Genomic DNA, 20,238 nt, shown 5'->3' with positions numbered 1-20,238 from the left:
TCTTCAAATTGACAGATTGTTATTGTTAGTCGGGACAATAACCAGTGCCTGACTAGCTCAGCTGTTAGAGCATGAGACTCTTAATCTCAGGCTCATGTACAGTATTTGAGCCCTATGTTAGGTGTGGTAAATGCTTGTATTAAAAGACAGATCCTTGACCACCTTGTTGAGAAGTGTAATAATACAGGCACACATTGTTAAAAACAAATATTTATTGCAATCACAAAACACAAACTGCACTACACCCAACAAAACATACAACACACATGTTACTTTATATAAAGTATTTACACACAAATCATCTCAGAGGCCTAACATTCTGGTCACCCAGAAAACTCTGGACTGTTACTACGCACTGAATTCTTAATGCCTACAGAGGCCACATACAGATGCAGCCATTCAAAGTGCGCATTACAAACACGTACCGCAGGTGGCGTCGTGCATTGTGACGCAAGATGACGCGTGGCACCGCAGTACGTGATTTGTTGACCGACAGGGGCACTCGTGGTCCGTTGGTCTGTCGTAGAAAGACTTACAGTTAACGTCTTTGCTGTGCCCGTTGTAGATATTGAATTTTACCACTGAAGGGAAATCTTAGTAGCTGAGCATAAAAAGAATAGGAGCACACTGTAACGCGTGTGAAGGCCATAAACGATATTAATTTTGGAACATAAACATACAGTACTGTATATGGCTGGTCTTGGTACTTTAAAGAAAAAATACACACCAGTATTCCAATTCTCCCTAAACATTTTAAGCATCGAAGTCTTTAACTAAAGAGATACCGGAGTCAACAAGCATACTTTTAGAATTTGATTAATAGGGAATATAATATGGAATTGCGTATCTAAAGAATTTAATAACGATATGATTATATTCGTGTACTGCGACAGGGCTGTGTAGTGCTGTTTTGCCTCCCTCTTCCTGCGACTTCCCCTGTAGCCTACTGGTCTACATGCCTGTTTACCAACTCATGGGTTGTGTGTTCAAATCCAGCTGGTGCTGGACTTTTCTTTTAACAAACATTTCTTCGAAAAAGTAGAATAGCGATATTATAGACAATCAATTGACTTTTATATTTCAAAATATCACAACATGATCGATTCTAAGTCATTTTTGATAACAATGAATAGTCACCTTCTTCCCTTCTGACAACGGTCCCTGCTTCTGCTTCCTGCTTCTATTGTGTGTGTGTGTGTAATAGAGTACATTTTTATAGAGAAATGGAGGCTGGACAGTATGCGATACAATATAAACATTTATATTGATTTAAATCGTGTTTTGATTTAAATCGCAAATGCGTGTTTAATTATATGTGTTTTTTTAATCATAATCAGGCTAATGCAACATAAATTGATACAGTATCTCTGTCTTATTTTTAGTAAATAAAGTGCATTTTTGCACACTATATGTGCAAACGTTTTATGATATGTCGCTGTTGTGAATGTCTGTGGACATGTGCTGGCTGGACAGGAGGCTCTACTGTACACAGAGAGCTTAGAAGACAAAGATATCAATTTATTTTAGTCAAAAATTTATATATCACCTTTAAAAGTGGAATCTCAAAGCAAAGTAAATACCCAACACTGATTGAACCCATCTGCCATGCTAATAAAACACCTTGAATTGAATTGAATTGAGGGAGAGAGGGGGGGAGGGCGCGCGGCAAATAAGATACACTCCACAGGCATCCACAACAGCAACATATGAAACGTTTGCACATATGGTTAAGTTATTACTTGGTTTTCAAAGTGCAATGAAATACAATATTGTTGTTGTTGCTGTTCTTGTTGTTTTTATCCTGTAAAGCGTTTTGAGAAGCCACCTTTAAAGGCGATATATACTGTAAAAGCGCTGATTCTTATGGAATGTGTTCCGCCGGGGATTCAATTTTTTTTTTAATCGCGTATCTAAGGAAATCTCAGTATAACTTTGTTCATGAACAAACAGTAGCATGTTACATTATTATTAGTTTTTTTATTTCGAGAGACTGAATAAGTAGTTCAAGTGTTTTTTTTAACTTCCTGAAAAACAACTAATAATTTAACTATATGTGCAAACGTTTTATGATATGTCGCTGTTGTGAATGTCTGTGGACAGGAGGCTCCACTGTACACAGAGAGCTTAGAAGACAAAGATATCAATTTATTTTAGTCAAAAATTTATATATCACCTTTAAAAGTGGAATCTCAAAGCAAAGTAAATACCCAACACTGATTGAACCATCTGCCATGGTAATAAAACACCTTGAATTGAATTGAATTGCGGGAGAGAGGGGGGGAGGGCGCGCGGCAAATAAGATACACTCCACAGGCATCCACAACAGCAACATATGAAACGTTTGCACATATAGTTAAGTTATTACTTGGTTTTCAAAGTCGCGAGACATTAGAGGCTAGCCACACCCGGACTGTTAAACCAACGCATTAGCACGTCAAAGCCCATTGAGGACCCGGGCGCAATAATTGTTTTGTCCCTTGATTTACTGATCTGCATTAATTATGGAAATCGAGTTCCTGCTCTGTGCAGACGACCTGGTCCCGCTGTCGCCCACAGAACAGAGGCTGCGCCAGAACCTGGCACTGCTGGAGCAGCACTGTCAGACCTGGGCGCCAACAGTCAATCTGGACAAGACCAGAGTTATGGTTTTCCAGAAAAAAAGCCAGACCTCAGGGAAACAGGTACAAATTCACACTTAACAACACATTAACACCTAACAACGGGAGCAGGGACGAATTAGGCCAGTACCCACTACTGTTAAACATACAGAAAAGGATATTAAAGTATTGAATATTAGTATTGGCTTTAGTATTAGCCATACAGAACATTAAAGTGCCCCTTTTCCATTCAGCGGGTGCCTGAGCCGCTGTGTCCTATCTTCTGACAGTCGCCGTTGTGAACAAACATTTCTTTGAAAAAATGAGACGTTTCCCTTGGTCAGAGATATAAATATATAATATATAAATAAATTAAATTTAACTAACATGTGAAATAGCGTGTGAAAAAGTGGTAGTTTAAGCTTTTCTGCTAATATAATATGGAATCGTGTATCTAAAGAATTTAATAACGATATGATTATATTCGTGTACTGCGACAGGGCTGTGTAGGGCTGTTTCGCCTCTCTCTTCATGCGACTGTACCAGGAAGAGGATTTCTTTCTATTCGAAACGTGTATTTTAAAAGTTTAAGAAGTAAAAACCTTACAGCGTACACAGATTTCTAAACTGATCAGGATCGTTATCTTTGTCTTATGCATAATAATGTTCACCGCTCTGTCCAGCAAATTAATAATAAACTTTATTTTATATAGCGTTTTAAACGAATAAGTAATTAGATTGCTCATAAACCTAATCACTTGCTTTTTCTTTTTATTTAGGCTCAGATTTCAACTATAGATCGTATTATTAATAACCATAATAACAACCAACCAACAAAAACAACCATATAAACATAATACCAACCTAAAACATAGATAACGACCACAATACAAAATCAAATATATCAAACCATTATACTCTCGCAAATTCCTCCAATTATCATAATCCCACCCCTTATGCAAAACCAAACCCTCCTCCCATCCCAGTTTATCCTCTTTATCATAAACAAAATCCACCTCAATTTTCAACATAAAGCATTACTGCTTACTGGGTTTTTGAGGGGGGGGGGGTGTCTTTCGCTGGAAATCTCGCCTGCTTCTACTTTACGAGTACAACCCCCTCTCTGCAGGAGTGCTGGCTGTGACGAATTAAACCGGTTTCACAGGTATTTTCAAAGTAGGAAGTACAGTGTTAACTGGTAGCTGGGCTCCTCAATGGAATCGCTTTAACATGCTAATGCATTGGTGTAACAGTCCGGGAGTGGCAAGCTTCCAATGTCAACTCGACTCGATCGGAAGACAATGAACGTATTTTAGCCCTAAAATGAATTAATAGCAAACATGGTTTACATAAAATACATTTTTCCAAGAAAGTTTATAATAATGCGATCTATAGTTGAAATATGAGCCTAAATATAAAGGAAAAACATTTTCAGAGAGCAATCACGCTGTGTTTATGTAGAAAAAGCGATTAGGTTTATGAGCAATCTAATTACCTATTCGCCTAAAACGCTATATAAAATAAAGTTTATTTAGAGATGAATGATCAGTGTCGCAGTTTAAATAATTTTCGTAGGAGGGCTTGGACAGATTCCAAGTGCATTTTTGCAATTTACGTTGCATTGTCCAATGTGCTGTTGTAATACAGTGTAGAATACAGTTAGTCTAAGATTTATCAGCTTTATTTATGGGTTGCAATTTAGAAAAAGTCAAAAACCGCACTCAAAATGCAATTTAGAGCTTTCTGGCAAGAGGAGACACCCAAATTATAATGTAACATGCCACTGTTTGTGCATGAACAAAGTTATACTGCAATTTTCCTTAGATACGCGATTAAAAAAAATAAATTTTTTGAATCCCCGGCGGAACACACTCCATAAGAATCAGCTTTTATACAGTATATCGCCTTTAAACAGATATATTTAAACACGCGTTTACGATTTAAATCAAAACGCGATTCAAATCAATATAAATGTTTATTTTGTAACGCATAGGTGACTATTCATTGTTATTAAAAAGACTTAAATTCGATCATGTTGTGATATTTAGAAATATAAATTTGTTTGGTGCGAGTGAGGTTTTATTTAATCTCTGACCAAGGGAAACGTTTTATTTTTTCAAAGAAATGTTTGTTAAAAAATAAAGTCATAGTTCCATGGGATTCAATCACAGACCATGTGACATGGGAGTCAGGAAACTAACACACAGCGCCACCAGATTTGATAACACTATAAAAACGTTATAAAATAATGTGACTAGGCACTGAACAAGTTTACAGCACAGTACAATAATAAATGCTGACCATGACTTTAGAAGCATAAATTACCTTACACTCAATTTAAACACAAGCTGTCTTTAGCCCTCTAAGCTGGTTCATACAGAAATGTAGAGATCCAGGCTCAGAACACACAGCTTCATTAGCGAATACATATGCAGGACAACTAGAGAAGACGTTTTACAGAGGATGGATTTTTAGAAACATCCCATCAGTGACATCACTGAAGTCAACTCCTACTGTAGGTAACTGTCGTGTGGATAGTTTCACAAGAATCAGACAAAGGTTTAAGCATCGCTTGTTCTAGATAAAACTGCAAAAAAAAACAACAACCCATAATGTACTTCTTTGCAGCTCTGTTTGCCCAAATCATATATTCACAACGTGAAATCTAGAAAATAATATTACGTAACCAAAATCCGCAATATGGAAACAGAACCTGTGTAATTGTTGACAGATGATGTTCTCGTAACATTTGTACAAGACAAACTACAACATTTAAAAAATGACTTGTATGTACTTGATATCTCTAATCAATCCACGGTGATATAGTTAAAGCAGTCCCCGCACAAAATGAAACTAAAACGCCCTGGGCCTACCGTTTCGCGCTTCTTATCAGTTGCTCAAAAGTAATTTGACCGTATGAAATGCATAATATAAACCTAGAAACATATACAGTACGTGAGCAGTATTTACGTAGTATCGGTGTCAAGACATACCTCTCAAATACTGTAAATCAAGTTAAAAATATCTCAAGACCGATTCTGGTCATAATGAAACCATGTTTCGTGTATGTTTTCTTTGAAGTACCGAGACCAGCCATATACTGTATGTTTATGTTCCAAAATTAATATCGTTTATGGCCTTCACACGCGTTGCAGTATGCTCCTATTCTTTTTATGCTCAGGCACTAAGATTTCCCTTCAGTGGTAAAATTCCATATAAATATTCAATACTTAAACGGGCACAGTTAAGACATTAAATATACATATACATACTGTATACAGTACAGTTTGCATACAGTAATATGTTTATGTTCCTAAATCAATCTCTTTTATGAGCATGTGTAAGGCATGGTGAATCGATTCTCAAAAATTACTGTACTTTGCATGATTGGAAAAAAATGCGTGATTGCGAAATGCTGTGGTGTTACTTTTACAAAGACGGTCAATGAAAAAAAGAATGTGGACCAGGGCAATACTTTGAGTTTACAGCTTGTCCAAGGTCATTTATTATTAATACTATTAGTAATATCTTCGTTTAAGACTTTGATGGCGACAGCTCAAACATGAGAGGTTGAGCTTTATTAGCTCCACCTTGCGGAAATTCCGGATACTATTATTTTGCTAGCGGTATTTACCGGTAACTTGCGGTATTTACCGGTAACTCGCGGTAGACTGCGTACAGCGTACCGGAAAATAATGCGGTATCGCCCGCGCATTTTGAATGGCTGCATCTGTAGGAGATGAGGTGCCTTCTCATTAAATACAATGCAACCTGCAGTTAGTTCTCTCTCCCTAACAAGGTTCAGATACTTAGCTGCAGTCCGGTTTGGTTCAGATGACCAAGAAGTAGGGGATCTCGCCTGGCGTAAGCTTCAAGTCCCAACTCCTGCGGACTTCTCTCTCCTCTCCTTGTTTCTCCTCTTCCACCTTGTCTTCTCTCTCCTCTCTCTGTGTTTTCATGTCATGATAATTTGTGTGTGTCCGTGCTGCTCCTTGCCAATCATGAATCTACAATGTATATAGGTGTGCTAAGATAAACCTTACAACTATTTCAGCTCAAGGGACCCCTCAAACCATAGCAAACATCCTCCCTCCTTGGAAGTTAGGAGTGTTTTACTCTTCCCACTTCTGTCACCCAAAGCTGTAAAATTATAGTTACCTAAGTTTTTTTTCAATGATCCCAGTAACTCTTACAAAAACATTTTTCAGAACAGCTTCTTCAATTATCAAAGATTTTATATGATCTAAACACACTCATGGAGTAAGAAGGCAATGTCTACATCTGCCCAGCTCAGAAGGTGGGTTAAATCTCCCAGATCTAGAATGACATCAGCTTCTGACACAAGGTTTTTATTTGTATTATATATTTTTAAACTCCAAACAAGAGCAATGGGTTAAAATTGAAAACGTACATGCAACATTGAAAATATATCCTCAGACTGTATTTGTTTATTCTTAAAAATAGGTTTTTGGAGCACAAATAATTTTATTAGTAAGTCTACTGTTATTATCCCAGTGCCAAAGTTGTTGAGTATAACATGTTTAAAGCCGATATTTCAGTGTTTGAATGGCAAATTGGTAAGTATGTGCTCATCTCCCACCTAATCTCACATCAACACGAACTCTCTGACATCCAGCACCTTGAGGCCCCCAGTAAGTACACATGGGCCTTGATGATAGATTACAGCTCTGCCTTTCACACAATTCAGCCCCCGAATCTCTTTCATAAATAATTGACAAAGGTGTAAATCCATCAGTGTTTTTTTATGAATTTAAGAATAGTTTTACATCAAATCCTACATTGATAATTATGTACATTATAATATCCTGCAAGTAAAACGTGGAAATATATTATCAGTTGCATAAATCGACACTCACGAGCATCGTTAACTGGCATGTAATTCACTCCTCCTCAATAGGTGGCGCTAGAAGGTGCAGTCAGGTTTATATCCGGCTGCAGAAACTCCTGTTTATCATTCCCGCTCCTCGGTTTTTTTAAGCCGCGGCAGCGCTAAGGAATAACGTAACCGTACTGCACGGCTCTGACGATATGTCATCCACTTAGCGTTGACTGAAACGCTTGCTTTAGCTAAATAATAAAGAGGAAAGTTATTCTTTTTTTTAAGTACCTTTACAGGGTCTGAATATGCCATGTCTTGTCGGTTGTGTTCATATTTGAACAGATCACAGTGATCACAGATCACAGAATACAGGATCTGTGAGGAATAAAAATAAAAAAAGTTCTTGAGTTTAACTCACCTTTGTTTCTGATTGACTCTGAAGAAGGATGGCGACGTGTTTGTTGAATCTACAAACCGAGATTCACTCTTTCATAGATATTTTACTCAAATCCATCGTGTATGATGTTTCAGAAGTTTTCCGAAACAGGATGTCTGACTCTGAGGAGGAGTTTCAAAACAAACTCCGTAGCGTCTCCCAGATCCTGGTGAGACGGGCCGTGTTTAAAATCACACAGTGTGTGGAGGACAGTGTCGGGACTGAGATGGCGCGGCTGAAGAAGGAAAACGAGAGGCTGAAGGTGAGATTGCAGCTGTGGGAGAAGGAGTCGGAAGCAGGAGGAGATCGGGGACAGACAGATCGTGTTGGACACACGCTTCCCTGTGAAGTCACCACAGGAATAAAGGAAGAAATGGACACGAAACTGGAGCTGTCAGGTCAGTGGGGTGACTTGTACAGTATGAAGTAAGTGTCTGAACTGTTGTTGTCTGATTATGGCGATTATAATACTTAGTTCAGATATACCAGTTGTTTCACTGAATTATCGTATAATCCTATGTCATTAGGAAAAAACTATTTAGTTTGCATTTACGTTGTATTGTTTTAGATTTTTATATGTATAACAATGATGATGCGTCTGTATTAACCTCTCTCTCTCAGTGCAGCGTTAATGTACTGGAGTGTGCAGTCAGTGTGCCTGTATGAACCCCCCTCTCTCTCGGTGTAGTGTTAATGTACTGGAGTGTGCAGTCAGTGTGTCTGTATTAACCCCTCTCTCTCTCAGTGCAGTGTTAATGTACTGGAGTGTGCAGTCAGTGTCTGTATTAACCCCTCTCTCTCAGTGTAGTGTTAATGTACTGGAGTGTGCAGTCAGTGTGTCTGTATTAACCCCTCTCTCTCAGTGCAGTGTTAATGTACTGGAGTGTCCAGTCAGTGTGTCTGTATTAACCCTCCTCTCTCAGTGCAGTGTTAATGTACTGGAGTGTCCAGTCAGTCAGTGTGTCTGTATTTACCCCTCTCTCTCAGTGCAGTGTTAATGTACAGGAGTGTGCAGTCAGTGTGTCTGTATTAACCCTCCTCTCTCAGTGCAGTGTTAATGTACTGGAGTGTCCAGTCAGTCAGTGTGTCTGTATTAACCCCTCTCTCTCTCGGTGTAGTGTTAATGTACTGGACTGTCAACTCAGTGTGTCTTTATTAACCCCTCTCTCTCTCAGTGCAGTGTTAATGTACTGGACTGTCCGGTCAGTGTGTCTGTATTAACCCCTCTCTCTCTCAGTGCAGTGTTAATGTACTGGACTGTCCGGTCAGTGTGTCTGTATTAACCCTTCTCTCTCAGTGCAGTGTTAATGTACTGGAGTGTGCAGTCAATCAGTGTGTCTGTCGTAACCCCTCTCTCTCAGTGCAGTGTTAATGTACTGGAGTGTCCAGTCAGTTTGTGTGTACTAACCCTTCTCTCTCAGTGCAGTGTTAATGTACTGGAGTGTCCAGTCAGTCAGTGTGTCTGTATAAACCCTTCTCTCTCTGTGCAGTGTTAATGTACTGGAGTGTCCAGTCAGTGTGTCTGTATTTACCCCTCTCTCTCAGTGCAGTGTTAATGTACTGGAGTGTCCAGTCAGTCAGTGTGTCTGTATTAACCCCTTTCTCTCAGTGCAGTGTTAATGTACTGGAGTGTCCAGTTAGTGTGTCTGTATAAACCCTTCTCTCTCAGTGCAGTATTAATGTACTGTAGTGTCCAGTCAGTGTGTCTGTATTTACCCCTCTCTCTCTCAGTGCAGTGTTAATGTACTGGAGTGTGCAGTCAGTCAGTGTGTCTGTCGTAACCCCTCTCTCTCAGTGCAGTGTTAACGTACTGGAGTGTGCAGTCAGTGTGTCTGTACTAACCCTCCTCTCTCAGTGTAGTGTTAATGTACTGGAGTGTCCAGTCAGTGTGTCTGTATAAACCCTTCTCTCTCTGTGCAGTTTTAATGTACTGGAGCGTCCAGTCAGTGTGTCTTTATTAACCCCCCTCTCTCTCAGTGCAGTGTTAATGTACAGGAGTGTGCAGTCAGTCAGTGTGTTTGTATTAACCCCTCTCACTCAGTGCAGTGTTAATGTACAGGAGTGTGCAGTCAGTCAGTGTATCTGTATTAACCCCTCTCTCTCTCTCAGTGCAGTGTTAATGTACTGGAGTGTGCAGTCAGTGTGTCTGTATTAACCCCTTTCTCTCTCTTAATGCAGTGTTAATTTACTGAAGTGTCTTGTCAGTGTGTCTTTATTAACCCCCCTCTCTCTCAGTGCAGTGTTAATGTACTGGAGTGTCCGGTTAGTGTGTCTGTATTTACCCCTCTCTCTCTCAGTGCAGTGTTAATGTACTGGAGTGTCCAGTCAGTGTGTGTGTACTAACCCTTCTCTCTCAGTGCAGTGTTAATGTACTGGAGTGTCCAGTCAGTCAGTGTGTCTGTATTAACCGCTTTCTCTCAGTGCAGTGTTAATGTACTGGAGTGTGCAGTCAGTGTGTCTGTATTAACCCCTCTCTCTCAGTGTAGTGTTAATGTACTGGAGTGTGCAGTCACTGTGTCTGTATTAACCTCTCTCTCTCTCAGTGCAGTGTTAATGTACTGGAGTGTGCAGTCTGTGTGTCTGTATAAACCCTTCTCTCTCTGTGCAGTGTTAATGTACTGGAGCGTCCAGTCAGTGTGTCTTTATTAACCCCCCTCTCTCTCAGTGCAGTGTTAATGTACAGGAGTGTGCAGTCAGTCAGTGTGTTTGTATTAACCCCTCTCACTCAGTGCAGTGTTAATGTACAGGAGTGTGCAGTCAGTCAGTGTATCTGTATTAACCCCTCTCTCTCTCTCAGTGCAGTGTTAATGTACTGGAGTGTGCAGTCAGTGTGTCTGTATTAACCCCTCTCTCTTAGTGCAGTGTTAATGTACTGGAGTGTGCAGTCAGTGTGTCTCTATTAACCCCTTTCTCTCTCTTAATGCAGTGTTAATTTACTGAAGTGTCTTGTCAGTGTTTCTTTATTAACCCCCCTCTCTCTCAGCGCAGTGTTAATGTACTGGAGTGTCCGGTTAGTGTGTCTGTATTTACTCCTCTCTCTCTCAGTGCAGTGTTAATGTACTGGAGTGTGCAGTCAATCAGTGTGTCTGTCGTATCTCTTCTCTCTCAGTGCAGTGTTAATGTACTGGAGTGTGCAGTCAATCAGTGTGTCTGTCGTAACTCTTCTCTCTCAGTGCAGTGTTAATGTACTGGAGTGTGCAGTCAGTCAGTGTGTCTGTTGTAACTCTTCTCTCTCAGTGCAGTGTTAATGTACTGGAGTGTGCAGTCAGTGTGTCTCTATTAACCCCTTTCTCTCTCTTAATGCAGTGTTAATGTACTGAAGTGTCCAGTCAGTGTGTCTTTATTAACCCCCCTCTCTCTCAGTGCAGTGTTAATGTACTGGAGTGTCCGGTCAGTGTGTCTGCATTTACTCCTCTCTCTCTCAGTGCAGTGTTAATGTACTGGAGTGTGCAGTCAATCAGTGTGTCTGTCGTATCTCTTCTCTCTCAGTGCAGTGTTAATGTACTGGAGTGTGCAGTCAATCAGTGTGTCTGTCGTAACTCTTCTCTCTCAGTACAGTGTTAATGTACTGGAGAGTCCAGTCAGTGTGTCTTTATTAACCCTCTCTCTCCCAGTGCAGTGTTAATGTACTTGAGTGTCCAGTCAGTGTGTCTGTATTAACCCCTCTCTCTCAGTGCAGTGTTAATGTACTGGAGTGTCCAGTCAGTGTGTCTGTATTAACCCCTCTCTCTCAGTGCAGTGTTAATGTACTGGAGTGCCCAGTCAGTGTGTCTGTATTAACCCCTCTCTCTCAGTGCAGTGTTAATGTACAGGAGTGTGCAGTTAATACAGACACACTGACTGCACACTCCAGTACATTGCCACTGCACTGAGAGAGAGAAAGGGGTTAACCCCTTTCTTTCAGTGCAGTGTTAATGTAAATGTAATGTAGTTGTGATATTATTACAGTAGACTCACATTTTACATGGTATTTTGGTTCCTGACAAAGCCTGTATATCCAAAATCGCATAAAATCAGAACACCACCCTTAGACGCTTATTCCCCTGTTTTTAAACAACTGAAATCAACCGTGTCTGCACTGTCTGTAGTTTAAAGCAGTGGTTCTCAAAGTTCTGTGTTCCATGGACCACTTACACCAAGTCACAGATGCGTTGGGCCACCTATGTCCACTTCTTATCGTGTAATAATCATCAGCTATTATTGATAGGTTACTAAAAATTTAGTAAATAATTTTTAGTTATTTACTAAAAATAACTAATATTGAATTAAATATTATGTAAAATATTTTTTACAATCAAAGCTGCATAGTTTGCAAATTTAATGTGAAGAATGGAGCTGTTTTTTTTTGAGAAATTGGAGAAGTGATATCTGGATCTAAGCTGGACAACATTAGTCTCATGTCCAGAAGCAGACAAAGACATCACATCAAGCACACCTTCTGCTTCCTTGCACATCACATTTATCACACTGTTGGAATTAGAATTACAGCACGGCTGGTATGGTTCACAAATGACCTCACTCGCATTTTCACTTCTATTTTGCATCTTACTCACACTTGCGCTGTCACTATCATCGCTATTTTTGCGTTTCACAGTCCCAGATTTGAGCCAGTGCTCCATAATAACCCTTCTGCTGCTTTAAATTACACTCAGAACTTTCAAACTTAAAGTAATACATTATAATACAAATTAATAATTGCTCATACTTACTCATATAGTGCTTTTCTTGACACTCCACTCAAAGCGCTTTGCTGGTAATGTAACCACCTGCATCCACCTTATAAGAGAAATTCAGGTTCTTTTAGAGTGGAAAGTGCTCTTTATTTCCAGCACAGCAGTAAAGACAGCAGTACATAAATTCAGCGTTATTAGGCTAGAACACACTCGGGTCACAAGGGGTACAGGTACATAGGTATAGGGTGGTTAAGTAGGTACAGGTATAAAAGTGTGTAAACCAGAGATAACTATTTATATGGCAGCCCAGCAGCCCACAACAATGTACAACCACACCTGATGGTCAGACCGCGCTGGCCAGTAGCCCTCAGTCTCCCCTTCAGGTTCCTCCTCCCATCCTGCCCTTTGCCGCGCACTTCAGCTGGGGGCTTTACGGCTGCAACACCAGGCGAGGGCGCCACAATATTGAAAAGTAAGAACAAAACAGTCCGAACAATTAGTGCGACGATCGACCCACACTCGCATATCAAAACGTAAGCAGTGTATCCAGGCAATCGTAACAACTAGTGATGTGCGGGTTGACTCGGGTTAAAAAAAAGATTTTAGATCAGGTTGGGGGGGTCAAAAAAAGATGACCTGTGCATCACTAAAGACAATAGACTGCTGCACGGCGGCAAGGACATCGCCACCAAACTGACATCATTTCATTCGTGGTGCATAAAACTAAAACACTGAAGCGATAGGTGCTGATGGGGAGAGTGAAGAGGTGAGGTGGTCTGTCATAACTCAAGCTTCATTAAAACACAAAGGTAACAGAAGGGTACAGCCAAGAAGAATGAGTGGAAACTCTGCCCTTTCAGCAGACCCTCACGACTAGGCTGGTGTTCGCCTCACTAATGACACACACAGTCCCCTTAAAGACTGGTGAAACCCCAATACCTAGACTCAACACACAAGTGCCACCTCCCACTTTTTACAGCTTGCAGTTCTTAACAGTGCCCCCAAGGGGGAGCCACTTCATAGCAGACACTACAATATTCTTTCCTATGACTTAAACAGTTTTAAGAAAAATGATTAGGTCAGCCCACGGACCACACTTTGAGAATCGCTGGTTTAAAGTATAATGAAAACAGTGATACAACTTAACTTGCCTTGCCTTTCCTCTTCATACTTGTCATATTGATGGTGATGCTGCATGATAACAAGTGACCAAATCCCAAAGAGCAGCTCAGATGTGTGCTACATTAGAGTTGAGTTCTTGAAATTTCCTGAATTATTTAAACATTATTTACACTAGTTGTATTTTTTTCACCACTGACTAGGTATACATGAATTTGTGTGAAAATGATGTAATCATGTAATTACACTACATACTTCATAATTATTTGAGTTTTTACAACTTAATTTACATGCAGATACTAAAGAATGTCTTTGCTATCTGAAATTTAAATTTTAAGAAGCTTTTTGTATTGGAATGACTTCATTTTGATCACTACTCTAAGCTCATGCTAAATGCCTTGTCGTCTTGTCCTGTGTTTTCAGGCTCAGTGGCCAGTGCTCTCCCTGATGCTGGGGACAGGGCTCCTCTTGAACAGCAGCACAGAGAAGAGGTGTGGGGCTCCAGTCTGGTGCAGGAGACAGAGCTCCCTGCTGCAGAAGGGAAAGAGACACTCAGTGAGCAGCACACAGACAGCAGACAGAGTGTGGAGGATCTGCACTTTGTGCCCGTGATGAAAACAGAGCCTGAGAGTGAGACAACTGGGTTCTTAGTATGTGATGCTTTTACAGGGAAAGTTAATATTCTGGACAATAATACTATTACAGTAAATTGCAATGCACTAGAATCTGTGTCTGTACAGAGGCTCAAAGAAGAGGAGCTGGATGAACTGGATGGGTTTAATCTTACAGAGCAGTACATGGTGATCCAGCTAATTGACCCTGCAGAGCAGCAGACATTTTTAGATCTTAGTCTTGTCTCTGAGCCTGGTAAGTGTTCTATCTAAATTTAAAAAAAATGTTCTCCATCCTTCACAATAATGTTGTCCAGATAACACTGTGTACCTGTAGTTCCCTGCATGGCTTGTTCCATCACCCTCTGCCATACAGCTTGAGCCCCAGAAACTAGGTGATTGTATTGCTAGTATTAATTGTCAAACATTGCTTTGATGATTCTTCAATCTCCATTTGAAGATATCCCTGAGCCGAGTCAGTCTTGGAAAAACGCTCACCTCCTGCTAACGTTACAAAATTGCCTTCTACACAAGGTAAAGGGTAATGAACACTGAGGAGTACAGGGTTTATAGTAACTTTAAAATCTCTACAAATGTGCACATCACCAGCCTTTCCTCAGTTCAGAACTGGGACTGTTGGATTTGCTCATTCCATTCAGATTTAGACAAGATTCCCATTTCCTCTAAATTTTGTAATTCTGGCTCCACCTTAAGACAAATAACATATGGTGCAGGGTGTCGCGATCCATCTCATTAACTGTAGCTTTTGTGTTAATTCCCTTCAAGATTGCAATGCCTTCCTTATTTCCATGTTTTGCATCAGGCAACAACTGTGAAATTCTCTTTTTGGTGAGTTTGTTACTGGAAGAGCCTAGATTTAGTGCCCTGATGGAGCTCCCATTGAGGGGACTTTTTTTCAACCACTCATGACCTGACGATACAGACACCCCTTTTCCAGCAAATAAAGGTCTGGCTTACGTGTTATTCCTTGCATTCCATTCCATTTCCTTTAATATCCCAAGAGTCGGCTCAGTCTCACCAGTGTAAGTTACAAAAGGGCCGACCTTGTGTCTAGCTCCATTTCTAGTTTTACTCCAGACACTTCTGGTATAATCCAAATTATTCTCCTACAGTATCATCCTCCCTAATGCTATACAGTTGCAATCATCCCAGATCATCCTCAATTGAATTTGCATCAGTATATGATGCACCTTGTTCAATTTCAGAGTATGTGCTTTAGTGGTTTTGCTTTATTCCACACTGTTGGCTGTTTTTTTCTGGGATTGCATTTTCACTGCTCTACACGTTCTTAATGTAGCCACGTTTGTGGCAATTTCCACAGTCTTTTTCTCTAAACCAACATGTGTCCCCAGTCAGTGGGGTCATGTGAGGATTTGCCACCATGAAAACAAGGCTGCCCTTTCCAGTATTTTTTAACAAAAATCTTATGTGTAGCACATGCAACTATTTTCTGATGCAACTCGTTTGCATCTTTGGCAGCCACTTCCATCAGAATCACAATGTTTAAAGTGTGCCGCAGTGTTAAATTGTGCTCAGTGAGCAGCTGATTCTGTGTGTTTTCACTGAGCAACCCACTCACCAGTTTGTCCATCAAAGCATTTGACAGCCCGGAGCCAAACTGACACTGTTTCAGTCTTTCACTAGTTTCATTTATGAAATGGAAATCTCTCCACTATGATCAATGGCTTTCAGCTCAAATGATTCCGCAGGGCAACCACATTTTCTTTAAATGTCTTTTCAGAAGTTTTTGCCGGTGTCATATCGAATTAGGGGATACTATTGTGTATGCAGGTAACATGGCTAAGGTGAATCTTTCTGCCTACCCATAAAATATTTCAGGCAAAGAAAAAAATACAGCAAATCAAAATACAGCAATATCTTTTTATGTTTATTTTGGTTCCTCTCCAGGAGTTCGTTTATTTAATGCACGTTAAGACTGAATTCATAGGAAGATGTAATTGCCGATTAACACCTCATTTCTCATGATTGTAATACTTAAGTAACTGGTTCAAAGTATAATAAAAACAATGATACAATTTAACTATTCATGCCTTGCCTTTCCTCTTCGTACTTGTCATAATGATGGTAATGCTGCGTGATAAGTGACCAGATCCCAAAGAGCAGCTCAGATGTGTGAGTTGATTTTGTGAAATTTTCTGCATTTTTAAAATTTGTATTTACACTACTTGTATTTTTTTCACCACTGACTAGGTATACATGAATTTGTGTGAAAATGATGTTATTATGTAATTACACTACATAATTCATAATTATTTGAGTTTTTACAACTTCATTTATATGCAGATACTAAAGAATGTCTTTGCTATCTCATATTTAAATTTTAAGATTTTTTTTGTATTGGAATGACTTCATTTTCATCACTACTCTAAGCTCATGCTAAAGGTCTTGTCATCTTGTCCTGTGTTATAGGCTCAGAGGCCAGTGCTCTCCCTGATGCTGGGGAAAGTGCTCCTCTTGAAGAGCAGCACAGTAAGGAGGAGTGGGGCTCCAGTCTGATGCAGGATACAGGTCTCACTTCTGCAGAAAGGAAAGAGACACTTAGTGAGCAGCAGACAGAGTCTTGAGGATCTGGACTCTGTGCCTGTGATTAAAACAGAGCCTGAGAGTGAGACAGCTGGGTTCTTGGTATTTGATGATTTTACAGGGAAAGTTAATATTCTGGACAATAATACTATTACAATAAATTTCAATGCTCTAGAATCTCTGTCTATACAGAGGCTCAAAGAGGAGGAGCTGAATGATCTGGATGGGTTTAATCTCACAGAGCAGAACGTTGAGCCCCAGTTGATTGACCCTTCAGAGCAGCAGACTGATATACCTGGTGAAGAGAACAGTACTGAGTCACAGCACACAGAGGAGAGTCATTATAGGGAGGAACAACAACAACTCCAACAGGGCTTGATGATAATAAGGCCTTGTTCCGTTAAGGTGGAGAGACTGTCATTGCAGAAGTGGTTTAAACAATTGGATAATCCCTCAGTATCAAAGGACTTTATAGAGAAGTGTAATCTGAACACTAAGAATATTGCAAAGCATATAAAAGAACTAGAGTTGGTCTCTGTACAAGGGCGCAGGGAAGAGGGAGAGAAGGAATTTAATGTTTTCAGTCTAAGGGAGCAAGAAAGTGGGTCCCAGCTGATTCAACCTGCAGAGCAGCAGACTGATGTATCTGGTAAAGAGAACAGTACTGAGTTACAGCACACAGAGGAGGATCAGTACCGAGAGGAAAGAGAGGAACAACAGGGAGGCCCACAGGACTTGATAAGAATGATCCCTTCTTCTGCAAACATGCAGAGACTATCAGTGCAGAAGACTACAGCCCAGAAAATTAGGAAGACTCATCCCAAACCTTGTTCAGATAAAGTGGTGAAAATGTCTGTTCAGCACAAACGACAACAATGTTTTCGGCAACCAAGTAAATTAAAAAGTCACCAGCACACTCATACTGGTGAGAAACCATTAACCTGCAGTCAGTGTGGGAAAAGATTTAATCAGACAAGTCATTTAAAAACCCACTTACGAATTCACACAGGAGAGAAACCATTCACCTGCCGTCAGTGTGGGAAGAGTTTTAATAGAGCAAGCAATTTACAAAAACACCAACTCATTCACACAGGTGAGAAACCTTTTAACTGCAGTCAGTGTGGGAAAAAGTTTACTCAGAAAAACCATTTAAAAACCCACCAGCTTAGTCATACAGGAGAGAAACCATTCAGCTGCAGTCAGTGTGGGAAAAAGTTTACTCAGAAAAAACATTTAAAAACCCACCAGCTTAGTCATACAGGAGAGAAACCATTCAGCTGCAGTCAGTGTGGGAAAAAGTTTACTCAGAAAAACCATTTAAAAACCCACCAGCTTAGTCATACAGGAGAGAAACCATTCAGCTGCAGTCAGTGTGGGAAAAGTTTTAGTCTGCAACGCAGTTTAAAAACACACCAGCTTATTCACAGAGGAGAGAAACACATGATAAGATGGTACACAGAAGTTTAGAGTTGTACAATGATTTATTGATTTGGAAACTTCAAATAGTCTTGTTTTTTTTCTAATCTATTTCACCATGGCTAGATTCATGAAATAAATGAGTATCTGAGGTGTTTAACCTCATAGCAGAAGTCACAGATTGGGTGTCTTTACGGGTTTTACATTTACAACACCCTCAAGTTAAACTTACATCATCATAAACAACACATTTAAAAAAAATACAAGTGATACAATTGTGCATCTAAGCTCCAACTTTCTCTATATCCAGCCATTAAATTTATTTTCATGGTAGTGAAACTATGTTTTTATATAACATTGTTTACCTTTTTGCTTAGAAACATTATCAATATGAGTTTCGTTCTTCAAACCTGAGTACTTTCACAACAGAAATGTGGATTTCACCCCTGCTTCAAGCATAATAGTTTGAAACTCAGGTGTATATGTATTCAGGGTATGTTTTTACTGTTGAATTTCTTAGCCTGTTATTTTCCTCCTGTTGTGTAGTGTTACATTTGGCAGGGGCAGATGAATGGTAGCTCTTCCAGTTCAGACAGTTGACGTTCTCTGGAGTGACTGAGCTCCACAGCTGCCCTTTGTCTTGTCTGTTCAGCTCTGATTGAGGTTTTCTTTTTAGATTCTTAATGTTGCTTTAGCTTCACAGAAAGCTCTTCATCTTCATCAAGTTCAGATTGAAAATCCCTATAACTAGACATCAATACATTGCAGTTTTTGAGGTTCACTGTATGTTCTTAATGGACTCTCATATTTAAACATGTGAGTTTCCCTTTTCATTTCTTTATCAAAGTTCAGTTTGATTGTGTTGCAGGATGAGTACTGAACTCATCAGCTACATATGTGTCATCTAACCTTGTAATGCAATTAAACACACCTGCTTATGCATGATGTATCAGCAGTGTATTCTTCTGACACTTCACTTCCATTCACCTTTTAATTAATATGTGTGTGGCTGAGGTCATTCACCCATTTGGTCAACTCTCAGATTAGGGATTCTGTATCATATATATCATGAGTACATTGTCCCAGAAAAAAATCATATCAGTGGTTCTTATCTGCTATACTGCAGTTTTACTGCAGCCTGTACCCCCTTTGGTTCTCAAAATCTAAAAATAAAAGAGTTTTTTAATCAAAGTAGTGTTTACTAAAACAGATTTCAAACCAATGAGTTTAATAAAACAACATAGTTGTGAATCATTTTGTAGTTGTGGTGCTCTCAATACTACTTCCACTTCTTCCTGTGCCTCTTGAAGGCCATCATTGTTAATCACGTGAGATTTCTCTTTTAGGAAATTCACACTTGGCAATTTTAGATCTTAATCTTGTCTCTGAGCCTGGTAAGTGTTCTATCTAATTTTTTTTAAATGTTCTTCATCCTTCACAATAATGTCGTCCAGATAACGCTGTGTACCTGGAGTTCCCTGCAGGGCTTGTTCCATCACCCTCTGCCATACAGCTTGAGCCCCAGAAACTAGGTGATTGTATTGAAACAGGCCTTTGCTAGTATTAATTGTCAAACATTGCTTTGATGATTCTTCAATCTCCATTTGAAGATATCCCTGGGCCGACTCAGTCTTGCAAAAACGCTCACCTCCTGCTAACGTTACAAAATTGCCTTCTACACAAGGTAAAGGGTAATGAACACTGAGGAGTACAGGGTTTATAGTAACTTTAAAATCTCTACAAATGTGCACATCACCAGCCTTTCCTCAGTTCAGAACTGGGACTGTTGGATTTGCTCATTCCATTCAGATTTAGACAAGATTCCCATTTCCTCTAAATGTTGTAATTCTGGCTCCACCTTAAGACAAATAACATATGGTACAGGGTGTCGCGATCCATCTCATTAACTGTAGCTTTTGTGTTAATTCCCTTCAAGATTGCAATGCCTTTCTTATTTCCATGTTTTGCATCAGGCAATAAC

The 20,238-nt window shown here is 39.8% G+C and overlaps 1 protein-coding gene across 1 annotated transcript in view; it reads left to right on the top strand.

Annotated features, from left to right (window-relative positions):
• The first annotated feature begins 7,822 nt into the window (after positions 1–7,822).
• Positions 7,823–20,238, top strand: part of LOC148824639 (uncharacterized) — a 77,987-nt gene continuing 65,571 nt past the window's right edge. Inside the window, exons 1-4 of the mRNA XM_088926162.1 lie at positions 7,823–8,271; positions 14,089–14,407; positions 15,152–15,156; positions 17,044–17,533. Coding sequence (XP_088782288.1) covers positions 7,884–8,271; positions 14,089–14,407; positions 15,152–15,156; positions 17,044–17,533 — 1,202 coding nt within the window. The 5' untranslated portion in view covers positions 7,823–7,883. The remainder of the gene's footprint in view (positions 8,272–14,088; positions 14,408–15,151; positions 15,157–17,043; positions 17,534–20,238) is intronic.

The sequence above is a fragment of the Atractosteus spatula genome, chromosome 10 (assembly GCF_055471065.1).
Source record: "Atractosteus spatula isolate fAtrSpa1 chromosome 10, fAtrSpa1.hap1, whole genome shotgun sequence".
Classification (NCBI taxonomy): Eukaryota; Metazoa; Chordata; class Actinopteri; order Semionotiformes; family Lepisosteidae; genus Atractosteus; species Atractosteus spatula.
This window is presented reverse-complemented; position numbering and strand designations above follow the sequence as displayed.